The sequence below is a fragment of the Haemaphysalis longicornis genome, unplaced genomic scaffold, assembly GCF_048455015.1.
Source record: "Haemaphysalis longicornis isolate Haplotype H1 unplaced genomic scaffold, Haemaphysalis longicornis Haplotype H1 scaffold_3, whole genome shotgun sequence".
Taxonomy (NCBI): Eukaryota; Metazoa; Arthropoda; class Arachnida; order Ixodida; family Ixodidae; genus Haemaphysalis; species Haemaphysalis longicornis.
The window spans coordinates 89,771,987-89,794,988 of NW_027526335.1; the positions used below are offsets into that span (position 1 = coordinate 89,771,987).

Here is a 23,002-nt window from a genome sequence, read left to right on the forward strand (position 1 = left end):
TTAGGAAAAAACCTTCGCGAGACCAGCCTATCGAGCTTCCCTTATCTTTACGGTTGCGCAATTTAGTGGCAGGTCGACTAACACATCATTCTGCCCACGTTCCTTCCTTATTTCCGGCTCCACTGCCTCCCGCTGTCACCAGCGTTGTTCTTTTTCCGTTCCCCACATGTGGGCGGTCGTCTTCCTTGTATTCTGCGCCAATCTTGGCGTAGAAATAAAAGGACGAAAGAAAGCGAAGCTGAGTTTGTGACTATGAAGACTCACGTTGGAAGGTGCGTGGGCACAGCTAAAAGGAGACCTCATCCAGTAAGCTTAAAAATAAAAACCTTAACTAAACGGAAGGTCGAGGAACCCAGAGCTGTCAGTGTTCGTAAAGAGTGAACTTCAACGCTTTTCTAAAACAGTGGGTAGTAAAAACTGCAAGGAAAAATTCTTATCGATAAGTCACTTGTGAGATAATTTGTGTTCAAACTTCAGGTGATCTCTCTTTAATGTCTGTAATGAGGTATACACAAAACAGAGCGCCTTTCGAATGATTGCATCTAATAAAGCAAAAAAAAAAAATAGCTAAGGCATTAACTACCTTACTGTATCCGAATTCTCCGCCCCTCCCGATGTGGCAGCTTAAGCAACATTTCGGTCCTGCTTCATCGGTAAATGCAGCCAGGCAGTATCCCACACGGCATAGATTTCTCGTGGTGGCAACGGTTGTGAGGTACACCCGTCGGTTTAATTACAATTACAACCCGTCTACGGTAGACGATGTCAGACTTTAATACAGCTAGAACCACTTCTACGAAACGGAATGACTTAGCGCGATTTTTCAGCGCAGGTGATAATTCGAACATAAAAAAAACATCATCTCGTCCCATGGCGCAGAATATTCTCTGAGTTTAAAACAATTTGAAATATTCCCATTGTATGTCTACTCTGTTTTGGAACCAGCTCGTAGTCCAACTGCCTCGACTCTCTCTACCTAGAGACAAATGGGTTCTGAGCTCACTTCATGAAGAGTCTCGTGAAATCTTCCTTGAGCTGTAGTCGAGCAGATGAACTCTAGAATCTCATGCCAGTGCATTCCTCGTATTTTTTTTCCACACTCTCAGTTTCGGCTACCCTTTTCCTCCACACCTTTCCTGTGTCGTGGCTATTCACTCGCAGCGTAAGAAGGAATATTTCATCACTTATCTACGAGGCTGTGGTTATTAAATGTTTCAGCCTTGCCATGCTTATTTCGCCGCTTTTCAAGTGCGGCAGCGCGGTACAAGTTAGCCAGACCGATGCATGGCTACTTCCTTTTGCACTACCTGGCGCCAGTGAGCTGCATCGCGTGCAAGCAGGAAAAGGGTAGAAAGCGGTGGTGCTAGTGGTTGGAACAACAGCATTGTGAGTAGTGGCGACGAATGACAAATATTCCTTCTGGGCCACTACGTTTTGCGCGTGCAATTTCATACGACCAGTTGTTTCAAGGGTTGGTGCAGAGCGAGTGGTGAAAGCATGACATTGATGAATTGCCTAGTCGTTTCGGCTTGAATCTTTCTGTCTTCCTGTTTCAATGCTCTCTCTCTCTCTCTCTCTCTCTCTCTCTCTCTCTCTCTCTCTCTCTCTCTCTCTCTCTCTCTCTCTCTCTCTCTCTCTCTCTCTCGTTTATTGTGCACAAGTTTAGAAATCTATCGCGCACAAAGAAACCAAGAAACTGACTTTCAACGTTTGCCTTCTGTCCAAAATTTAGCGCTGCACTGTCTGAACTATGCCTACCATGCCGTTGCTTATTGCGTTGCTTTCCATCTGAGAAAAGTTGTTTGGTAGGCTGCGTCGCCTTCCTGTTATCTCAGGAACGTGCAAGAAAAACAACTACTAGATTTTTATATCCTCAAATGTCGCACCCAGGTCATATGCTTGGTATTCTAGATCCAGTTTAATTCAAGATATCGTGCATGTAGGATGCTTTTTTACGGCGAAGCTCTCTTGCGGTGGGTACTAACCGAAATTGCGTGCGTCATCGGGACGCGTCGACAAAGAATCACAGGCGCTGGCTCCGGAGGCACGTGCTCTCCCACAGAGCTGGTGTGAAATGCTGCATAGCTCTCAATCTAATATCTGCATCTTAGAAAAAATTATACTAAATGGGCCACTACGACGACTATGCCATTACGCCGAGCTTCATCAATTTCTCCCAATTACTTCGCAATGAAGTTGTACACGGTACAGAATTCCCCTCTGCTATCAATACGTGGATGTGCATGAGGTAGTACGGTTGCGGAAAACGGGTGTAACTATTGTTTTGTCGAAAGTATCCCGAAACAACCTATATGAGAGTTAATTTAAGATTGATTCTATAGAGCGTGTTTGTATCTCTGTTCCATCAATATAGTACCCGACATATGTTACCATACATAATACAAAAAAAGTTCTTCACCATTACAGCTTCGCTGGTCTACCATCTTCCCGCCAGTGAAAGGGCTCTAAATTTTTTGAATTATTTTCTAGGCACAATGGCTTTGGTTACAGTTACAGCTCGCATGAAGAGGACAGCTAAGTAAGGGAAAAACTAAGTTGGTCTAAATAACAAAAGAAGATGTTGCGAAACTCCGAGCATTGTCCACTAATACGTAAGCAATGAAACGCCACCTCCCTTTCTTGTAAGTTATTTTTTCTTCAATTATTATCTCCAACGACGCAATTATAACGAACCTGCTAACTTCCCCAGTTATGCTCTTCCGTGCAGATGCAGGGCGTTACACGGTTGGTGCTTTTTCACGGTTTTATTCCTGCTTTCGTTTGTTCTTTTGGGGATTATTTTTGTACTTCATCGTGTGAGGATGATGCATACAAATGCATTTTTGATTTCGTTATTTCTCTTATTAATTTTGTAGACTTTTATTTTAGTCTTATTTTTAAGTGTTTCCTCGGACCAATTGTCCACATTTACCTAATCAATTTCTCGTGTTAACTTCACCAATTGCGCATTTTTGTGCAAATTCAGGACGCTACACGGTTGATCCTTTTTAAGGATTTTTTAAATCGTGTTTCAGTTTTTTCTGCCCCAGTAACTGGCCCTATAGGTGTGTGATACCTTGGTAGTAAGTAATAGGTTGTGAAATGTGACCTCGTACGGTCAATGAGGTGCATGTTTTGTTTAAGGAATTTTTTCAGTGGAACATGAAACATCAATTCTTAAGCCCGCTTTTGGCAAATTACCAGACGGCTATGAGGCAACATCACGATGAGACTTTGAATATCTCTTTTGTGACCGTCATGTGGACAAAAAGGATGAACCACACGTATAGATTTAAAAAATGATAACGTAACCGAGCAGTAATACTTGTTAGCACGACTATACGTGGGTTTGATGACAGCACACCGTTAATAAGGGTGCACTGATCGTCAGTAAATTCTTGGAAATTTGTGACTCCTTCCAGACACCGCGTAGTAATGAACTAAGAAACGAAGCACACGTTGCATGGCTCATTACTTCGCGCGAAACACAACGACAAAAACATAGAAACGGGCATCACAGATTTGGAGATTCAGCACTGGTTTCCCTGCTTAATAATGCTCTCAACCAATAATCAATAACATAGAGGAGGTGAAGGTTGCAACAGTGGCAGATGTTCTTACGTAATGCGAAAAAAGGCCTCTTGTTCTGCATGGAGGTTTGTAGCATTCGAAGGCGAACGTTCTGTCGTTTTGTATACGTTCGCCGAAAGCTGTGAAAAAGCCGAAAACAAACTATCAAAAGATTCAACTATTAGTCTGGGCGGTTGTTACGTTGCCCTTTTTTGTTTGCTTCTTATTTAGGGTACAGAGACTTGTAAACTCTTCGTGGTGACAGGAATCACAGTAAACACTCGCTGTAGATTGACCCACTTATTAGAACGACTATTTCGCTACAAATTGCCTGTGATCTCAGCCGAGTACCCTGCGCGTAACTCATACCTATAACAAAATATTGCCTATAACGAATTTCCCCCGGTGGCTTCGTTATACCAGGTGTCGAAAAAAGTAAAGTGTGCCACTCACCACCGCAGGGACGCCGGCCGACAGGATGTACACGCTGCTACTAGCCGACACACTTCTGGGAAACTGTTGTCGGTGAGGTTTGAGTTGCGATGGTAGAGTTACTTTCTTCGCCATCTTGCTCCACCGTTGGGAGCTCTAGGCCCCACAAGCGTCGGCGAATCGCGTCAGGAACCCGGTGTGCTCTATGATGTTTCCTCGTGGCCCGATGTTATTTAGCTTCCGCCGAGAAAGCGTTGACCCTTCTCCACACCGAGGCACGAAAAGAAAAGTTCAAAATTGGGAACTGTGGACTTTAAACCGGGCAACAAGTTGGAACGGCGTCGACCGTTAGATTCTGGCGATGTGCCAGCCCAGTGCCAACACAATGCGTGACAGCGACGTATCGCACCTCAACACGAAACCTTCACTGCGCCCCCAAAACCAAACCCGAAGAAATATTTAGCGATAAGCATCGATGCGACAAAACACACAGCTTTCGCACTTGCACGAAACTCCGCTACAACGCGCGCACGAAGTCTCCCCAAAGGGGAGATGCCAGCAAATTTCGGCGAACTGAGCTTATACGCCCACGTCTACATATGGGATGATTGGAAGACCCGTACAGAGAAGGTCCAGCCTTCTGCAGTACACGAGTGTGAGAAATGGAGGTACCGTAAGATTGATGAGCGACCCTGATGACTCTGCCAGCAGACACCGCTTAGAGACGATGACGATACAAAAGTGGAACACAGTACGAACAACCGCGAAACGACGTTGACAAGACACAAAAAATTCGACCCTGGTGACACCGAGCGCGGGTTATGCAGATATCAATACCTATACACGAGTTATATAAGAGTGGGCGAGCGGTTAGCTGAGCATCAACTTAGATGAGATGCCAGGTGGATAGGCTTCAACGCTACTGCGCGCTTGCGTAACATGCCTGGGCTGAGGTTCCGCGCGGGCGTAACTCTGACGAACGCCCTCCTAGGCTCTCCCGACGAGATCCTCCGGCCCTGATGGAGTCCGGCTGAGAAAATGAACGTAACCGAAGTTTACACGGCGAACAGACAGCTCAAACAGGTGGCATCAGTTTGTGGAAGCAGCGGCGGTATGCCGGGGCCATCACGCTGAGGCACATTGCCGGCGAGGAGAGCGGCGTCCAGTCCGTGGCGACGCTGCCTCAAGAACAGCGTCCAGTCGGCGGCGAAGGAACCGGTGTTTACCGTGATGGCGAGCCGCGCTGTGCGGGGAGCTCGTGAGGTGGTGACGAAGGACGCAACGGTGGGATGACGAGAAGCTGCGGAACACGATGAGCGGTTTTTCTTTCGCTGTTTACACGAAGCGGGCTGCCGGCAGCACTGGACCCTCGCCGCTTGGTGGCGCCTTCGTCTCGGCTGGAGCGCGCCGAGCCGGGTGGCCCGCCTGGCGGCGCCCGCGTCAGCCTCTTCCATCCCTCTCCATCCTCCACACGGCCCCTCTCGGAGACCGTCAATGGCAGGGGCGCTTTTACGTTTCCTCTCTTCCTTTCCTTCCCGCGCGCTCATTTTTTTCCAGCATCGCTCTTTTGTTTCTTTACCCTTTTTTTCCAAATACGCATAAAGGGCACGGCTCAGTCTGACGTGGAATAACCCGAAGACGCAGCGGAACCACCGGTCACAGTGATACGGAGCTCGAGGATGAAACGGGAACCGGGTTCTCGTCATTCGGAACGATGCGTCTTTTGGGCGTCACTCCCGAAGAACAGGGCTGAAAGTTGTTTCTTTCACTGCGTTTCCTGACATAATTGATTTCGCTACTGCAAACTCTTCGACTGTTTGCACAGGGACCACCAGTTAAGTATCTTCATTAGTAACAACGTATGAATGTAAGCTCCTCTGATCTAAAAGTGACGCTGATATCAAAAAGGGGGGAGAAGAGGGAAGGGAAAAGCAGGAGAAGAAGAGAGGAGAGAGAAAGAAAACGCGTGTTTGAGGGTTGGAGGGCCGCGGTTTCACAGAGGATGTAAATGTCGAGGCCACAAAGAGCGTCTCCGCCGCAGGTGTGAACTTGGCCCGCTTTCAATTCGCGTTGTCGCTCCGACGCTGATGCGGCGAACAAAATACGCAGCAGAATAGAGCCGATTCGAAGGGCCACGATGAAAAAAAAAGAAGAAAGAAACATGTCGACTACCAAAGCAAGGGAGCTCGTGGAACGTTTTCTCACGATAAACCGTTTGCGTGCCAAAAGAAAAGGTATTATCAAACAGGATGCAAATCTTTATAGAGCACTTTTAACGAAAATTTCATGTTTCCGAAAAAATTGGCTCCAATCTGCGCTGTGAAGACGGTTGGACTGCGAAGGTGTAAACGACACCCACAACGATTACCCATGCGACGTCACTTGAATTCACACGTTGCTCTACAATGAGTGAAACTAGAGACTACAGTACGCAGCAGCGACGATAGAAAGAAAACGGAGAGGGGAGTCTGGCAATGAGTGAGGAAGATGGTGGCACGCGCGGCTATTGGCTCATCTCCCTCACTGCCTCCTCATCACTGTTGTTACATGCGTCACCCCCAAACAGCGCCCGTCCCGCCCACCCCCTCGCCAGACACTGTTTTGTCCGCTGCGAATCCAAACGACATGAACGCTGTTATCATACATTATTCGGTTTGCCCTTCACACACTTTGAAGGAGCGCAGGTGGTAGGCCCACCGCTGTGCTCGTTGATTGCGCCGTCTTTTTCGCCGTTTTATCGTGTGGGCGTAGCTTAGTCGGTAAGACGACGGGCCTTCGCTCCGTTACTTTATTCGGGTCCAGGTTTGATTGTTGGCGGTGCCAGTATTTTTTTTTTTTTTTTCACTTCTTCGCGGGAGTTTTCCGTTGACGCCGATGGTGACGACAGAATCCTTGGCAGGAAGAGGTATACTGCTTCGCAGTAAAACATGCGGGACATCGCCTTCTTTGTTTTGTGGCATGTAACTACAGTTAAATGGCCTCCAACAAGATTTCGGTTGGGTTGCGCTGCTGAGCACGAGGTCGCGGGTTCGATTCCCGGCCGCGGCGGCCGCTTTTCTGATGGAGGCGAAAAGCAAAAACGCCCGTGTGTACGAGATTTCGGCGCACGTTAAAGATCCCCAGGTGGTCTAAATTAATCCGGAGCCCTCCACTACGGCGCGCCTCATCGCCTGCGTTGCGTCGGCGCGTAAAACCCTACAATCAGAATCAAGATTTCGGTTGGTTTATAAAATAAAATAACTAAAAGAAAATCAATCCATATTTTTGACTACAGCTGGAGATACGGAGAAGTTCACTACTGCCAAATTAGAACCAGTAAGTATAAAACGATGAAAGGAAAACAGGAGAATGGTGCATCGCCTTCCGCACGGCAAATCAGTAAAATCGAATACTAGAGTGACGACAAATCGTTTTTTTCCCTACCCACCCACAGTCATGAACACACACATGCACGCACCGACCCACGCACAAGAAAATAATATTCTTAGCGGATGCGATCAGAATCCTTTCCCCTGCAACAGCAAAACTACATTGCGACATCGATTATCAGAAAACTACAGTACGGAAGGGTTGTAATTATCATCGACAAAACTTTGTAAAAAGGGGAGGAAATTAAACAAAATTTTCTTCCTGGAACTGGGAAAGTGAGAAAGAATGACTGGTTTCTGAGCTGCGCGGTAATTAAATCGGGGTATCTGTCGGCAACAACCGTATAAGAAATGACAACCAAGGCAGACGCCACTCATTTGATTATTCGAGGGTGCCCTCGCAAAAAACTAGAGAGACGAATAAAATTGTCCGAAAGGGAAATGCCCATGTAAATTTTGAGAAGGCACTTGTGCCCTCTTCTTTTTTACACTGGCCGGGCTTCGAAATCTCTACCATAGCCTGTCAACCAAACGGGGCCCTCCCAACACCTCCGACCCCACCACTCGCGCCAGATTCTTCGCGCCGAGTTTTGTAAAGCTGTCCTTTCTGTAAGCAGATGCTTAGTGAGGAGAAGCCAAAGCCCGTAACAATGAGATCAGTGACGCCAGTCACTGGAGCGCTCATGTGGTGCCGTAGTCAGCCAGAGGAAAGAAGGTAGTGAAACGAAGCGTCAAATCACAGTAAAACTAACAGAAACACAAATAAAAAAGGGGCCAGCGTGTACATGCTCCGGGTTCTCTGTTGGATAGTGCGGAAATTGTTCTGTGGGGGAAATAGTGTTCGACAATGCGCACTCGCTCATACCGGGGAATACACCTTGACTACTTAAAACACCCCTTATTTATGTGTTTTTTGCAGCCTTGGTTGCTTGTGCTTTTAACCACCTAAGCAACAAATCCGATCGGCTGGAGAATCAATACAAATTAGGTAGTAACAGAAAAAAAACCCTACTGAGGATTTCGTTGGATCACTGACAAGTAATTACTCAGCCGTGACAGTCCAGGGTGTCGAACCGGAACCGAACCGAACCGAAAACCGGTACTGAACCGGTATTGTTGACGGAACCGAACCCGAACCCGAACCGTTATTTTTTGAGCACGCTGAACCCGAACCGGAACTGAACCGAAAAAATTCCCCCGCATTTCCCCGAGGGGGAGAATGTGAAAGTGCGAATGCACGGTTGTCGGCCCGCTTGCGGCGCTTGCGCTCGGCCCCCGCAGCCCACCGCCTCGCCGCCTTCTCTTCCATCTCTTCCATCGGGTTTGTAGTATCACGTGTACACCACGCAGTTATCAAGCCGCTATAACGCCGCTGAGTCGCCAACGCACGCCGCTGACGACGTAGTTTGAATGCGTTAAAGATATAAGGCGCGTCACTACCACTGATATCAGCGTCGCCTCCGTGGCTTGGTCGGTAGAGCGTCGCGCTGCGGCCGCAAAGTTCTCGGATCGAAACCTGGCGCCGGATGCTGTTTCTTTTTTAAATATAGAGGAGCACTGCGGACGCCAACGCCGCCGCCGCCGGCGGTGGATGGTTTGGGGTCGCTTATAAAGTGCATTCGCACTTAAAAGAAATAACGGTTACCGGTTCATGCCGAAACGGTTCGACCCTCCGTTGTTGATATTGCACAGTCAATGTAATTCATGCCTTTTTTTCTTTCACGTACCATAAACTTCGTACCCGCTCGCGCACTTTCCCCTCCAGACAATTGAACATTATCACGGTCTATGTAACAACAGGGGAAATGAATGAGCACCAATGTAGCAATGGTCTGTTGCTGCTGGAAGCGCGAGCGTAGTGCAAGCTGACCAAACGAAATGTCATTCTCGGCAGCTTGCAGGGGATATAAAACGACTTTGCCCTTCCCTTGCTGCGACTTTACTGGAGCAATCAGGCTGCAGGAGTGCTCCACTGCGCAACAGCGAAAGCCCACACCCGATGTGTGCAAACTTTTTTGCATTTCATAATTTGTTTAAAATGTCCGACACCTGCAAGTGTAACCGCAGGAGCTGCTCAGTGGCTAAGCCGTTTGCTGCTGACCACAAGTGGCCTCGATCTCCCTTCCCCACGACCGTTTTTCTGAAGTAGATGGAAATCAAGAACGTCCGTGTATATACATCGAGATTTTGATCCACGTTTAATATCACCAGCTGGGTAAAATAAGTCTGCCGGCCTGCAACAGAAGTTGCGCCTCGGAGCAGATATAGCACGGGGCATCAAATGCGTCAGTTTTTTTTATTTGTTTACACGTGAAACAAAAAAAAAGCGAATCAAGTTGTTTTAAAATATTACGCAAAAAGTAAATAAAACCGAATCAGTAAAAAAAAGCACGAAAACGTGGATGTTGCTCTATAGTACTTTTCTTAGCCCTGCCTTTCGCAACCAAACATGTCATCAATGCGAAAGAAGTGAGTTCCGTGGTCAGTTCTTGAGGACAGTACAGTGAACAAGTTCTGTTTTTTACAGATACAAATAATAACAGATATGTCAGGGAAAACTGTTAAGGTGCGCACTTAATCCCTTGGCAAGAAACTGCAGCCCCCGACCTTGTCTTGGAAGCAGAAATAGTAATAAAGCAGGTGACACGTGCAGAAAGACAGGCCGGTACCTCACACTGCCCCATTCGCCGAGCGATCATCTTTTCTCCTTGTTCTGCAGTTTTGTCTCTTTCAGATCTGCTTTTTTTTTTCGAAGGTTCACTGGTACTGACTGCCCAACTCGCTACATTACTTCTACTGTTAATCGTTCCGGAGGGGAGTACTGCTGTGGACGAATTAAAGAGCGCCTACCCAAAAAAGTCCCATCTCATGCTATGTGCATTAAATTTTCCTTTCATTTTGTAACAGCATAATCTGTTACATGATTCCGCAATGTAGCACACGGAAAGATGGCCGGGGGTCAGGCGGTACGATGACATACTGATTGTAATGCACACATCCTGTATAGCTATCGCAAAAGGAATTGCAGTGGTCAGAGCAATAACGCAGCGACTGAACGTTAACTAAAATTTACTTTTAACAAAAGTGTGGCTAACACATTCGATAAGGTGACAGCTAACAAATTTTTCAGGGTGACCAAATAATCTAATTAATTGGCAGTGTTTATGTGCCTGTTGTAGGATTTTTCTGTTTCGTTACAAATATAAAAAAATGTGCGTAATTGGTATTAAGCGCTGGTATTTGAACGCGCCAGTACGCAGGCCTAAATTTAAGGCTTCAAGGTTAGCGTGATAGGCGGTTCCATAGCGACAATTGCGATTAACAAAAAAGGAAAGGGCAGAAAATATATCCCAGCGTCATATCTCTTGGCGGTGGCTTTATGAATCGTCGCTAGGACAACATAAAGTCTGGGACAGAAAGTAGGTGGTACATCGTCTCCACTTCATCTCTTTTTCTAATATCTCGTAATTGTTTAAAGTTTGCTTTGCAATTGCGCCACTGCCCTTGGGGAATAGCAGCATTTTGAATTTCTGTTTGTATTTTGATTTGACTGTCGTTTTAAACTACTAAATGTTTTTTTTTCAGTGATAATTCAACTCATCGAACCGGTTCGCGAACCGGTTCGGCACATGATTTTGTCGAACCGGAACTGAACCGGTACGAAATGATTTCGCCTGAACCCAAACCGTAACCGAACCGGTATTCTTTTCGGTTCGGCACACTGAGTAAAACGAACGTTGTTTTCGCGACGAAGCAATCAGGTTTCAACGGAGTCGCAGATCAAACGCGCATACATTTAGACATGGACAAGTATACCCTCTTTTTGGAAGCCTCCCTTCTGTCAAGGCAAGAGCAATGTTATCTCAGGCTGCCCAATTAATCTTCTAACACACTATTTCTAGTTTTGAGCAATAGCAGTTTCAGCGTCTGGTTACTCTGGTTTGCACTTCTCGAGGGATGACAGAGTCTACAGCAATAAAGCGACTCCAAAATATTTTAATAAACTAGGAAAACTCTGAACATTTTTGTACACAACGTCCAGAGAGGCAAGGGAGGAGGCCATCGTCAAAGAAAAGCACATATATTTATATTATGTACAAGGAACCGTTCATCTATGCAGCCATCTCGACGCCTCGCTTGGTCATTCTTCGTCTTCTTGGCCTGTGTGCCTGCTGAGCTGGGTGCGAGCTTCTTCGTCTTCCATGAAATTTCCAACAATTTTATTTATCGCTGAGGTCTTATTAAACAACCTTATTGCGCAAGACGCGCACGGACTCCTATTAAAAATCATATCAATAAAAAGACTAGTAAGGAGTTTGATGAAAAAGTGTTGAATTTACGGATGACAACGTCCTTCAACTTTGGGAGAAGAGCCGTCTGTGGCTGGTCCATGCAGGAAATGCAGCAGAGGAATCGGATACTCTTGAAACGTTTACGTTGAGCTTACTTGTGTCCCAAGTAACTTCAAACAAAACGCAAATATAAGCGGAGAAAAATTATTTTTAGTGTGCAGCACTTTGGCGGCTGCTGCTACTGTGATTTGGCGACGGCGACGGTGACGGCGACGTCGTTGTAGCCGAGCGAGCAAAGACAGAAACAAAATGGTGGAGTAAAGTGTGGCGAAAGTGTGACGGGGAGGGCAGTACGCTGAGCCCGGAGTAGACGCTCTTCGGCGGCGACGCTTGGCGAAAGTGTTCGGGGCAGGCAGTGATCACATGCTCCTCGTTGCGTGGCTCATCCGAACCACGTGATATTTGCGCGGGAGGTTCAAACACGATTTACAACAACATGCTCGGCGGCGGCGACGCGTTGCGAAATAATGGTAGAGTAGTGCGTGCCGCCGTGCATTCGCTGAACACGCAATCACTTCCTGAGAAGCAGGGGCTATGCGCCGTGACCGAGAATACTGCAGACCGAGAAGACAAATTTCCCATTAGGGAGTAGTGAAGTTATTGTAAGCCATTTCTTTTGCGGGTTTTTGGGAAGAAACTAGACCTTTAAAGACGAAGGCCGAGCTCGAAGTTGCACTTTAACCTTTATTAAAAAAAAATCAGGAGTGAAGCGAAAAATATTCATGCTAGCAGTAGCAAAATAAATATAAGTTGCTTTTCATAGTTATATGCGTAAACTTAGGGTGTTGGAAAGTGCGCTTGTTACCCCCGACGATCGGATTATAGCGTCGACGTTAACAAACTATCTTTACTTGCAATCATCCAAAAGTGTTGTTACGTGTACACCGCGGCAAGCTCGAAGTGATTTACGATGACGAACTACTCAATCTACAATGTGGTTGTAATATTTGATATCCTAATTATTGGATTAACAACACTGTTTCATGTTCAGCAAGGCTTGGGAGTGGGCTAGTTGGTGTTTTAACATCTTTAAGTGCAGAGGAATAGATATCAAGTCACGTGTCGCGTTTTATTGTTATTTTTTCATGTGTGTTTTTCATGTCCATCATATATAACCGCCTCCCTTCACATGATAATAAACAGTTGATAGTCTGCGCCTCACCTCATCTGTTTCTGTGTAATTCCCCTTGTTCTACGTTTTCGTGTCAGGCAGCACACCTCTGCACTTCAACACTGTTTTATATTTCATTAAAATTGAAGGACATCGTTCTGGCTGATCTGCACTGCTCAGAAATATTTTTAGTAATGACTGGGTTTGGAAGATTTAAATTGCATCCTACGGGGGAATAATATTTTTTCTCAATTTACCTTCCATTAGTTCCGCAGTGTATAGGGTACGTCAATTTTAATCCCCGCAGTGGTGGCGTGATCAAAATTTCTGTATTTATTCAGTCATATCACAGCCACCTTAGATTTCAGTCTCCCCAATGGACAAGCAGGGTTTCGTAAAGGCTATTCAACAATGAACCATATTCACACGATCAATCAGGTGACAGAGAAATGCGCGGAGTATACTACACCCCTACATATTGCCTTCATGGATTATGAGAAAGCATTTGACTCGGTAGAAATATCCGCAGTCATTCAGGCATTTCGGAATCAGGGTGTAGACGAGCATTAGGTAAGAATACTAGAGAATATCTACAATGGGTCCACAGCTACCATCGTCCTCCATAAGGAGAGCAATAAGGAAGGGCGTCAGACAAGGAGACACAATCTCTCCAACGTTATTCACAGGATGTTTACAAGAAGTATTCAGAACGTTGGATTGGGAACAGGTGGGAGTTAGGGTTAATGGAGGATACTTCAGTAACCTCAGATTTGCTGATGACGTTGCCTTCCTAAGACGAATTGCAAAGCATGCTTACCGCACTGGACAAACCGAGTAGAACCGTGGGTCTGAAAATTAATATGCAGAAAACTAAAGTAATGATCAATAGCCTCGGGACAACACAGCGGTTTGAGATAGGTGGCGAGGCAGTGGAAGTGGTAAGCGAATATATCTACTTAGGCCAAGTTGTGACCCCGGATCCCAATCATGAGGCAGAGATATATAGAAGGATAAGAATGGGGTGGAGAGCATCGGCAGGCATTCTCAGATTATGAATAGCAGCCTACCATCGTCCATGAAGAAGAAAGTGTATGACAACTGCACATTACCGGTACTCACCGACGGGGCAGAAACTTGGAGGCTTACTAAAAGGGTTCAACTTAAATTGAGGACGACACGGCGAGAAATTGAACGGAAGATGATAGGTGTAACATTAAGGGACAAGAAGAGAGAGGAGTTGGTCAGGGAACAAACGGGTGTTAAGGACATATAAGTAGAAACTAAAAAGAAGAAATGGCCATGGGCCGGGCATGTAATGCGAAGGCAAGATAACCGTTGGTAATTAAGGGTAACAGAGTGGATCCCTAGAGAAGGCAAGCGTTGCAGGGGGCGGCAGAAAGTTAGATGGGCAGATGAGATCAAGAAGTTTGCGGGGATAAATTGGTCGCAGTTAGCACAGGACCGAGATAATTGGAGATGTATGGAAGAGGCCTTTTCTCTGCAGTGGGCGTAAATAAGCTTATGATGACGATTTTGATGATCCCAACCATGGGAGAACATTGTATCCCGGCAGAAACATTACGAAAAAATTACGAATTAGTGTTTTCCTTTCAGCCCTTCAAAATTGCGTGTTTAATAGAGCTGTACCACTCCACAATCTTAACTAGGTGTATGTCGTGCCTGCTGCGGTTGGAGCGATATTATAAAAAGACAGAGCGTGTTCTATGCAATACGCTTTCTTTCGTTTTCCGCCTCTTTTTCTGTCTGAAAATTGTCGATGTTGTGACTATGGGGCATCTGTTCTCTTCAATGTTTTTTGTTCTTGTTTTCTTGCTGTGTGAACCTATCTGCTGTTTTCACATGTTTGCTTCATTATGGGCCTGCTCAGCGCTTTCGTAACGTGCTTATCCTGTCAGGTACATCATCATAATCATCATCATTGTCTTCTTCTTCTTCTTCTTCTTCTTCTTCTTCTTCTTCTTACGTACTTCTCCTCTTGGGTACAGCTCCTGTGTTTTTCCCCGCATTGCTGCCACGTGGCATGGTGGAGGCTTCAATCGGCGTATTTCGTTTTATATCTTCCCTCTCAAAATTTTTTTTTACAGGGGGATAAACTTTCACTGATTTATTCCTTCCCAGTTTGTCGCAGTCGTACTTTAAACCTACCGGAAACGAAAGAAACATCCCATTGTTTTCAAAGGCAGAAAGAGAAAATTGAGAGTGTGGATATTCGATTACATTGAAAACCGCGCCCCCTCCCCGTAGACCACATTCAGCTCATATGTGCTCCGTTCCAGCAATGCCTTGAATCTTGCATAACGGAGCCACGTGTGTGCGATTTGATATATACTTCGCAATGCAGAATTCGTTTTCCAGCCCAAAAACATCCATATTACTGCCCCTTTTGACCTTACACAAGGCACCCTTTGCAGTCTAGAGCTAGGAGGAGTAGCGTGTGCTTATGGGCGCACACCATTCCTGTAGGCATACATAAAGTATGTTTAAAAGGTGTGCGCACGTGTCATTGGTGCCACACATTGAGCGTATAATTTGTCCTGGCCTCCGGAATTGCGTTTTTGGTGCTACTGCCATTCATTTTTATGTCAATACAATCCATTAAAATGACGTTCAGGCCATGTGGGGTGAAGTGAGGGTCTATTTACAAGGAATGGGTGAGAACTGTCGCTGAGCGTGGAGTCCTAGCTCCGAGACCGCCAAAAGCACCTCGTTCTTTTCCCCGTCGCTCTGGTCTTTGCGCCGACGGGATTCGCCTGTGGTTTAGCAAACGCCATCTACTAAGCACAACATTCAGTCAGTTCGGTAGCGTGACAACATTAACGCGCTCTTCAAATCAGGCCACCACTCGTAAGTGAGCCATAATTCTTCGTTCCTTAAATGCTAATTCATCTCCAATTAAAAATATACATTCCATTCTCATTGCACCCTTCGTTCTATCGGAGCCGTTACTTTCGCTTTACATTCCGGGATATGCGATACGAAATGATTTTGGCATAATTAAACTACGATGCGGGGACACCCCTGCGTCGACGGAAAGCCGCTTGATCCCTCCGTGCAATCGGTGGACAGCTTATCAAGCTCAGTGGGTTGTGCGAACGATTGATTGATTGTGGGGGTTTAACGCGCCGACGCAACGCAGGCGATGAGGCGCGCCGTAGTGGAGGGCTCCGGATTAATTTCGACCACCTGGGGATCTTTATCGTGCGCCGAAATCTCGTACACACGGGCGTTTTTGCTTTTCGCCTCCATCAGAAAAGCGGCCGCCGTGGCCGGGAATCGAACCCGCGACCTCGTGCTCAGTAGCGCAACGCCTTAGCCACTGAGCCACCGCGGCGGGTGGTTGTGCGAACGAGTTCCGGAATTGCTTCCCCAGACTTCAAATCATTAGGAGCTGGTTTCTTAAACTCTGAAGAAAGACGAGAGCAAATAACTATGCCGCCGGGCAATTTTGATGCGAAGACGAGCCACCGAATCGCGGAGTGCAGTAACAATCCTGTAGCTGAGGGCGCAATCAGTGGAGGAAACGGAATCGAGCGATATCCGAGAAAACGGCTAGAAAAACAAACGAAATACTTTCAGGGAACGAGAGGCCGCGTCAGCGGCCGACCTCTCTGGGCCAAGAGCTGCCCCGTGACCCGACACAGACGACCTAGTTTCGCGAAAATCCCTCCCCCTCACCCCTTCACGTGCCACCTCAGCTGCAGACGATGGCTACGCAGCCCCAGCTCTCCATCTTCTCATCTCGTATCATTCCTCCCTCGCTCTTCCTTCACTCCAAATCCCTCCCTCTCCCCCCCCCCCCTCTCTCTCTCTCTCTCTCTCTCTCTCTCTCTCTCTCTCTCTCTCTCTCTCTCTCTCTCTCTCGCTCTCTCTCTCTCTGTCTCTTTGAACGCGCGCCTCTGTCACTCTCGCTTTGCGCCGTCATAGTTTACAGCGCATGCGTGGAAGAGGAAGTGAGCGGAAGAGCGAGATGAAAAGAGAGCGCGGAGGCTTGTGGAGTGAACGCCGCCCGGGCCAAAGACCTGTTTCGGAGAAAGCTTCTCGTTCTTGATGCTCCATTTGCGATCAATACGGCGCGTTTACCGGTGGCCGAAGCGAGAAGTTGGAAAGAGGTTCCGACAGCGGTCGCTGGCATCACTCACTCCGCGCGTAGCCACACCATACACGAATTTGAGCTCTCTTCGAAGCAAATTACCGGCAGCACTTGTAAACTTGCCCTCCGACAGCGGTCTCTGGCATCGCTAACCCCGCGCGCCGCCACAACATACACGAATTTGAGCTCTATTCGAAGCAAATTACCGGCAGCGCTTGTAAACTTGCCCTCTGGAAACAAATTGAGCACTCTACTCTGCCTCCAACGCATGGACGCTGGCAGACCCTTCCAGTGTTAAGACGGCCGGCATTACCACAAGCGCTAACAATACGCACACGCTACAAACGATCACGCGGAGTCATGGGATCCCGGCATTTAGTTCAGTTTCTGAGTGCCAGGAGAAATGTATACCTGATCACCAGCTAGATGTCAGTGCCCACGGAGTTGGGTTTTGCAGTTGCCGTTTTACGAAGCGTAGAAATCACTAGTGAGATGACGGCGAAAGTTTTGTAGTCTTGCCAGGCCTGTCTTATAAGCGCGGATTCACCACTAGCACATTAGAATTAGCACGCAAGCCAGCCCTGTACCAGTTTTCTCGGGCCTGTGAGTACACTCACTAAGCGAAATACGAGCAAACAACATGTATTTCAGGCTCGTTGGGAGTCTCGCGTGGTTTGTTTTCTAGCTCGTATACTGTGCAGTGTGATTTCACACACCGATTCGTCCTTGATAGCAAGACAAAGTTTTGTAACGCATTTGGAGCGGTCCCCGAAAGACAGAATAAATTTAATGGAAATGGCGATGCTAGCCGAGTCGTGGCGCTGGCTAGACGCCGTATGATAAAAAGAAAGAAATTCGACCACCTTCACTGCTGAGATGTAAAGCGTGAGGAAACGGCGGAGCTGGTGGTCTTCACTAGCTTTAAGTTGGGTTTTCTTAAGCCAGACCCTTTTAAAAGATATACATGGTTAAAAAGCGGAGCTATCTCCTTGCAAACTGAGTCAAGTCAAAGTACACAGATCCCCCTCCTCAAGTAAAAAATCCAGACTGACAAAATCTAACTTGGACTCAGCCAAAGTACACAGCAACGCCGGCGCTACGCACACAAAGGAAATGTTGCGCGCGCCGATTGCGATGATATATCGCAGCGCGACGAACCCAAGGGAAATGATGTGCGCCCCGAATGCTACGATAGCGCAATCTCTAAAAAAAGAAAGCAAGCGATGATTGCGTGATCGGATAAACGCCGGTTTCATTGTGCGAGAGACCCCGATTCGATTCCGACCACGGGAAGCGTTTTTTAAGGGCGAAGCCCCTTAGGTGCTCGGGCTGCCGGCGGCTCCTGTCGTCGTCATCGTAATTGTCGTCTCATGTAGTCAAGGTACTAAAACACCGGGACACTCGTTTACGCCTTGCTCTAGAACATAACGCGTCCTAAAAGAACACCGGGGCACTCATTTACGCCTCCCACTTGAACTCTTCGTAACGCGTAATAATAATAATAAAAAAAAAAAACAGCGGCACACTTCTTTACGCCTCGGGCTAGAAGGCTTCGCGCTTCAAACACACGACACTTTCACAGAAAACCTGTACACCCCCCCCCCCCCTACCTCCCAATGGTTTCATCCTCGTTGGCGTAAATTCCTAGGAGCCAAGAACACACTTATACACTGCATGCTTCGCCCCACCCCAGGTTTCACGTAAATGGAGATGGCCCGGGATTTTTCTGGAGGTGGGCACTCCCAAAACCTGCTCGTGGGCACCTTGCATCCTCGCCTCTTTCCTACACACTTACTGGACTAGCATTTTTCCCCTTTCCACTTCGCCATGCGGAATTTTTTGTTAGCAATCCGCATGGACAGAAGAAAGACTAAACAGCTCGCTGTTAAAATAAAACAACCTATAAAAATAGTTATAAAAATGGAAAGATGTCGAATGATGCGCACAAAATTCTCAGTAACATACGGAATGGCATTTTTAGCGTAAGCTACACTGGCCGAGGTTCAGCAGTTTCGCGTTTCCTGGAGATCCGTGCTGCGCATGCGCGAGGAGTAGTGACGTCTCACGGCGCACAGCTGGCGCGCTGGAGCCGCCGCCGTCGCCACCGCGATTGGATTGGATTGGATTGGGTATAATTGGATTGGATTGGAAATCGTTTTAGCAGCAGTAAGAATGATAATCAGCTAATCATAGACAACCAGGAAACCTAAGAATAACCAGCTGAACATTAGCTCACGCTACGTATATCCTGGCATAGCCTAGCTAAGCCACTGCTAATTTTTTTTCACAAAACTTAGTCCAGTCCTGTGCTCCGAAAAACCAAAAGAGCTTCGGTTGCACGTGCGCTATGGTTGGGATCCGACCAAAGACCCAAAACATCCCGCATCCCGCATCTCAATTCCCGCATCAAGTGCCCTACACAGAGGTACTGTCTGCCTACCGTGTACTTCGAGCACACACATGTGACATGCTGGATGTATTATCGTGTGTCACATGTGGAGCGAAGAGGTGAAGATGCCGGCTAGATTTTGTCCAAGTAACGCCCAGCGTGAGGCATATTCAACCGCTGTCGATGTCGGATGGCTTCAGTCCCTCGGCCCCCTTTAACACCTCATGTGGGAATGCTGGACAGATCCCTATCCAAAAGTAACCACGTGTGAGCAGTGGGAGGAAGCGTTGCGCCGTCCAGACCAGGAGGCTCAAGCTTCACTGGTAGCCCGGGCGGCCGCGTTCGCCACCAAAAACTGTACCCACAAACAAATGTGTTTCTTCTTCTTCTTCCTTACGCTAGCTGCCTAGGTGGCATCCTGAAGGCACGCGGGAGTCAATCACGTGCAAAGGTCTGTCCTTGATCTCTTGCTTTGTACAGATAGGCATATGCGTTTTCTATCTGCGGGTTTCATGCGTTTTCCATCCTTTTTCGTGAACGGAACTGGCAGAGCCTGTATACAGAGACTATGGGCAGGTAAGGCTGCTTTGTCACACGGAGTCGCCGGCAACAACGCAGTTTGCAGGAAGGCGCTGTAATTCCACGCTGCGCCCCCTTTGCATTGTTTGTAGGTGCAAAGTATTGATTCCCAGGAAACTGTTTTTTGGTAGCGATGTTAACTCTAGAGTGCTGACCTGGAGTCTCTAAAGACAGCCCAATGATTGGCCGGCTGCTTTAGAATATAATGAAAAGCAGCGAGCAGTCAAGCCAGCTCAGTAACTGCCGTAGATTACTTGTGGCTAAGTGGACGACCAAGGAATCAAGATCCCTGTCGCGACGATGAAGCCGCGACTGGGCCATCAGAATACACGTAAGTGTAGGTTCTGTAGTCGTTAAGGTGCTCGAGAGCAAATAACTTAAGAACCGGAACCACAATGGGCTCCTTCCGCTTGAAGCCAGACAAAGTGGAGGCGATCTGCATTGTAGGAAACAGCCAGAAAGGGTGAAAAGAAAAGGCTTGAGCCTGATAATGCTCTAAGACACAGGCGGCAGCTAGGGGAGGGCCAGGCTACATCTCCCCAACGCGCAGTCACGTGCGAAGTTGTTCAGTTGCCTGCAAAGCAGAGGGTGGAAGCCGTCTGCTTTCTGTCCACTGTCGAGGTGCTAATCGGAACGCCAAGAGATATGCGCAGTATCTCTTGGCCTGGAGATCACGTTGCCGTGCTTATAGCTTTATGGAGTGCCCAGTATTATGCCAATTTAAGGTCAATGAAGAGTGCGATGGTAATTGTCACAAACTCGAGCGTACGACGTCTAAAAATACCGTATAATTTTTTTTTCACTTTTTTTGCACATCGCCTAATTCGTGTTAAAGTCGTCCGATTCATTCAGTTCAGTTGTATTCGCCCGAGACAATGCTGGAACTTTCTCGAACGAAGAGGTGGTAACACGACTACTCGCCGGATCGCCGTCAAGAAAATACCAAAATAAAAGCTCCGCCGCTCAGCTTACACCGAAGCTTCGAGCACTCTCGAGGAGGCACGCGTGGGCTTGCCAGTGCTAAGGCGCTCCGATGATTGTAGAAGGGAGAAAGAGGGAAGTTATTCACTGACGGCGGCGGGCGCGTTGTGTGTTGTGCCCTCTCTTTCCGCGCCGGCGGGGTTATAATAAGAGAAGCCGCACCTAAGTAAACCAGCTACGTTTGGAAGTCGTGATGTCACAACGGCACCTGCCAGTTTGTGCAACACACGATCGGCGACCCGCGCCCTGGAGGGCTCCAACGTACTCCCGGGCCTCGAATCACAGTGATCGTCTCAGACGGCCAGGCCTACAACGAAGCCACGCTTCCCAGGTAGCTGAATCGCCTCCGACAGCGGTGCATCGTCCGGCCGGTCGGTAAATATTGTGGGACTCTGTCTCTCATATGTATCGAACTGTTCGTTTTTTTTTTTTTTAGTTAACTGCTCCACTTCGTAATATCCATTTGTTAACGCTCCTGTTTGTATCATTTTGTCTAATTTTTTTAACTGTTTCTTGCATTTGAATTCGATCTAAGTTGTCTGTCATTATCGATTGGTTACCTCGTGTTTGTGCACTATTTTGCCTGTCTAAATATAAGTCTTTGTGCTGTTTTTGTTCAAGGCTCTTGCTCATTCTTGACGCTCTGGTCGGCGAAAGCCGCACATCAGACAGCCACCCCCTTTGTCACCTGTGCCCTGTGGATTTGGTGGGGTTTGTTGGCTCTCTTGAGTCGACTCCCCATATCTTCTGACAGTGCACCCTATTAAGGAAACGGGTGACAGTAATGCGTAGTCAAATCGTTGCGGGCTTCAGACACGTTGGAAGGGCATTCGCATTGTGAATGCTCCTACGACCTTTTCAGGACGCCAGACATCTGCGACGAATATGCGCTCCTGTCAGTCAGATGATCAGGTCTTAGTCTAAGTCCAGGAGTACCACCTTCTGTATGAGCTTACTGCTGCAGTGGTCTGTCAACGAAAAAGGGTGAAAAACATTCGATGTGGTCGCGGCACGCTTGTTTTAACTGCGCTCGGGTACTGAGAAACGAACGTCTCACTGTTTTGCTTGCCACCTGTGACATTATCTGTGTAGCACCCATTATTGGTAGTCAAACTAACGATTACGTGAAGCGTGTTACGTGAAGCTTAACGACGAAAAATGTCGTTATGCTTCACTTTAAGTGGCGCTGTGAAAAAATGTTAATGCAGTCCCATTGCTGTAATGCCATAAATGATTCGGTTAGTTCACATTCGTGAACACTCGAAGGCACTGGACTCAAAACGGGGCAGCTGCGACGAGTTCTCCGCAAACAACTAACGGGTGAGAAATTCTGCAAGCGATTTGAAACTGGCCATTATTTGAGATATGCACAAAAAGCTTGCTACTATGAGGATTATCAGTGGAAATAGAGTTCACAAAAATCCACCTCCAAAACTAAATTAGTTGTATTGGTCGTTAGCAACTTTGCCATCAACTTTGGTGGTATAAATTCACCCCACTCTTTTATTTTTAATCCCGAATTCATTATGACCAAAACGTCACAGCGTTCCTTTGGCATCCTTATGAGCGTTGCAGGTATTTAAAGCCCTTTTTTGGAAGTGCCAAGCTGCCGGCGTAAAACGAATTCAGCGTAAACGATAGAGTTTTCCAATTCTACATTGAATAGTATTTCCGTTGGTCCCATTCGCGTTCCGCTTCTCCACCACTCGCTTAGCCGTCATACCCAGCGCCAAGGCGCCTTCAAAACTCAATCTACCTCTCATTGCGCCCTAATGGCGCTGCATCCATCCCCCGCCACCACTCCTTCCTTTTCGTTTCTGCCTATATTGACGCACTTCGGCTTCCTTCCAGCTCTCCGTGGCGGAGCATTTACGCGCTTTATTTACTCGTCTCAGCACCTCATCAGCCACAGGATCCATTAGTGACGCGCCAGCTGCTGCTTAACCGCACTGTGTGCGCAGCATGGACGTCATTGGGGATGACGTCACGACGGCATTGGATACAGAAATGGTGCAAAATTTGCATTGCAGTTGAAGCTCTTTATAACGAAGTAGTATCGGGACAGCAAACGAGTTCGTTATATCCGTTATTCGTTGTAACAGTAGAGGT

General features: G+C 47.3%; 1 protein-coding gene across 2 annotated transcripts in view; it reads right to left on the reverse strand.

Moving 5' to 3' along the window:
- Positions 1-23,002, reverse strand: part of LOC144174827 (sodium- and chloride-dependent glycine transporter 1-like) — a 193,308-nt gene that overhangs the window by 127,468 nt on the left and 42,838 nt on the right. Inside the window, exon 1 of one of the 2 annotated variants that reach the window (XM_077703736.1) lies at positions 4,024-5,371. The exons of the other annotated variant lie outside the window; for it this stretch is intronic. Within the exon in view, the coding sequence (XP_077559862.1) occupies positions 4,024-4,137 (114 nt within the window). The 5' untranslated portion in view covers positions 4,138-5,371. Of the gene's footprint in view, positions 1-4,023; positions 5,372-23,002 lie in introns of those variants that run through there. 2 annotated transcript variants of the gene reach the window in all.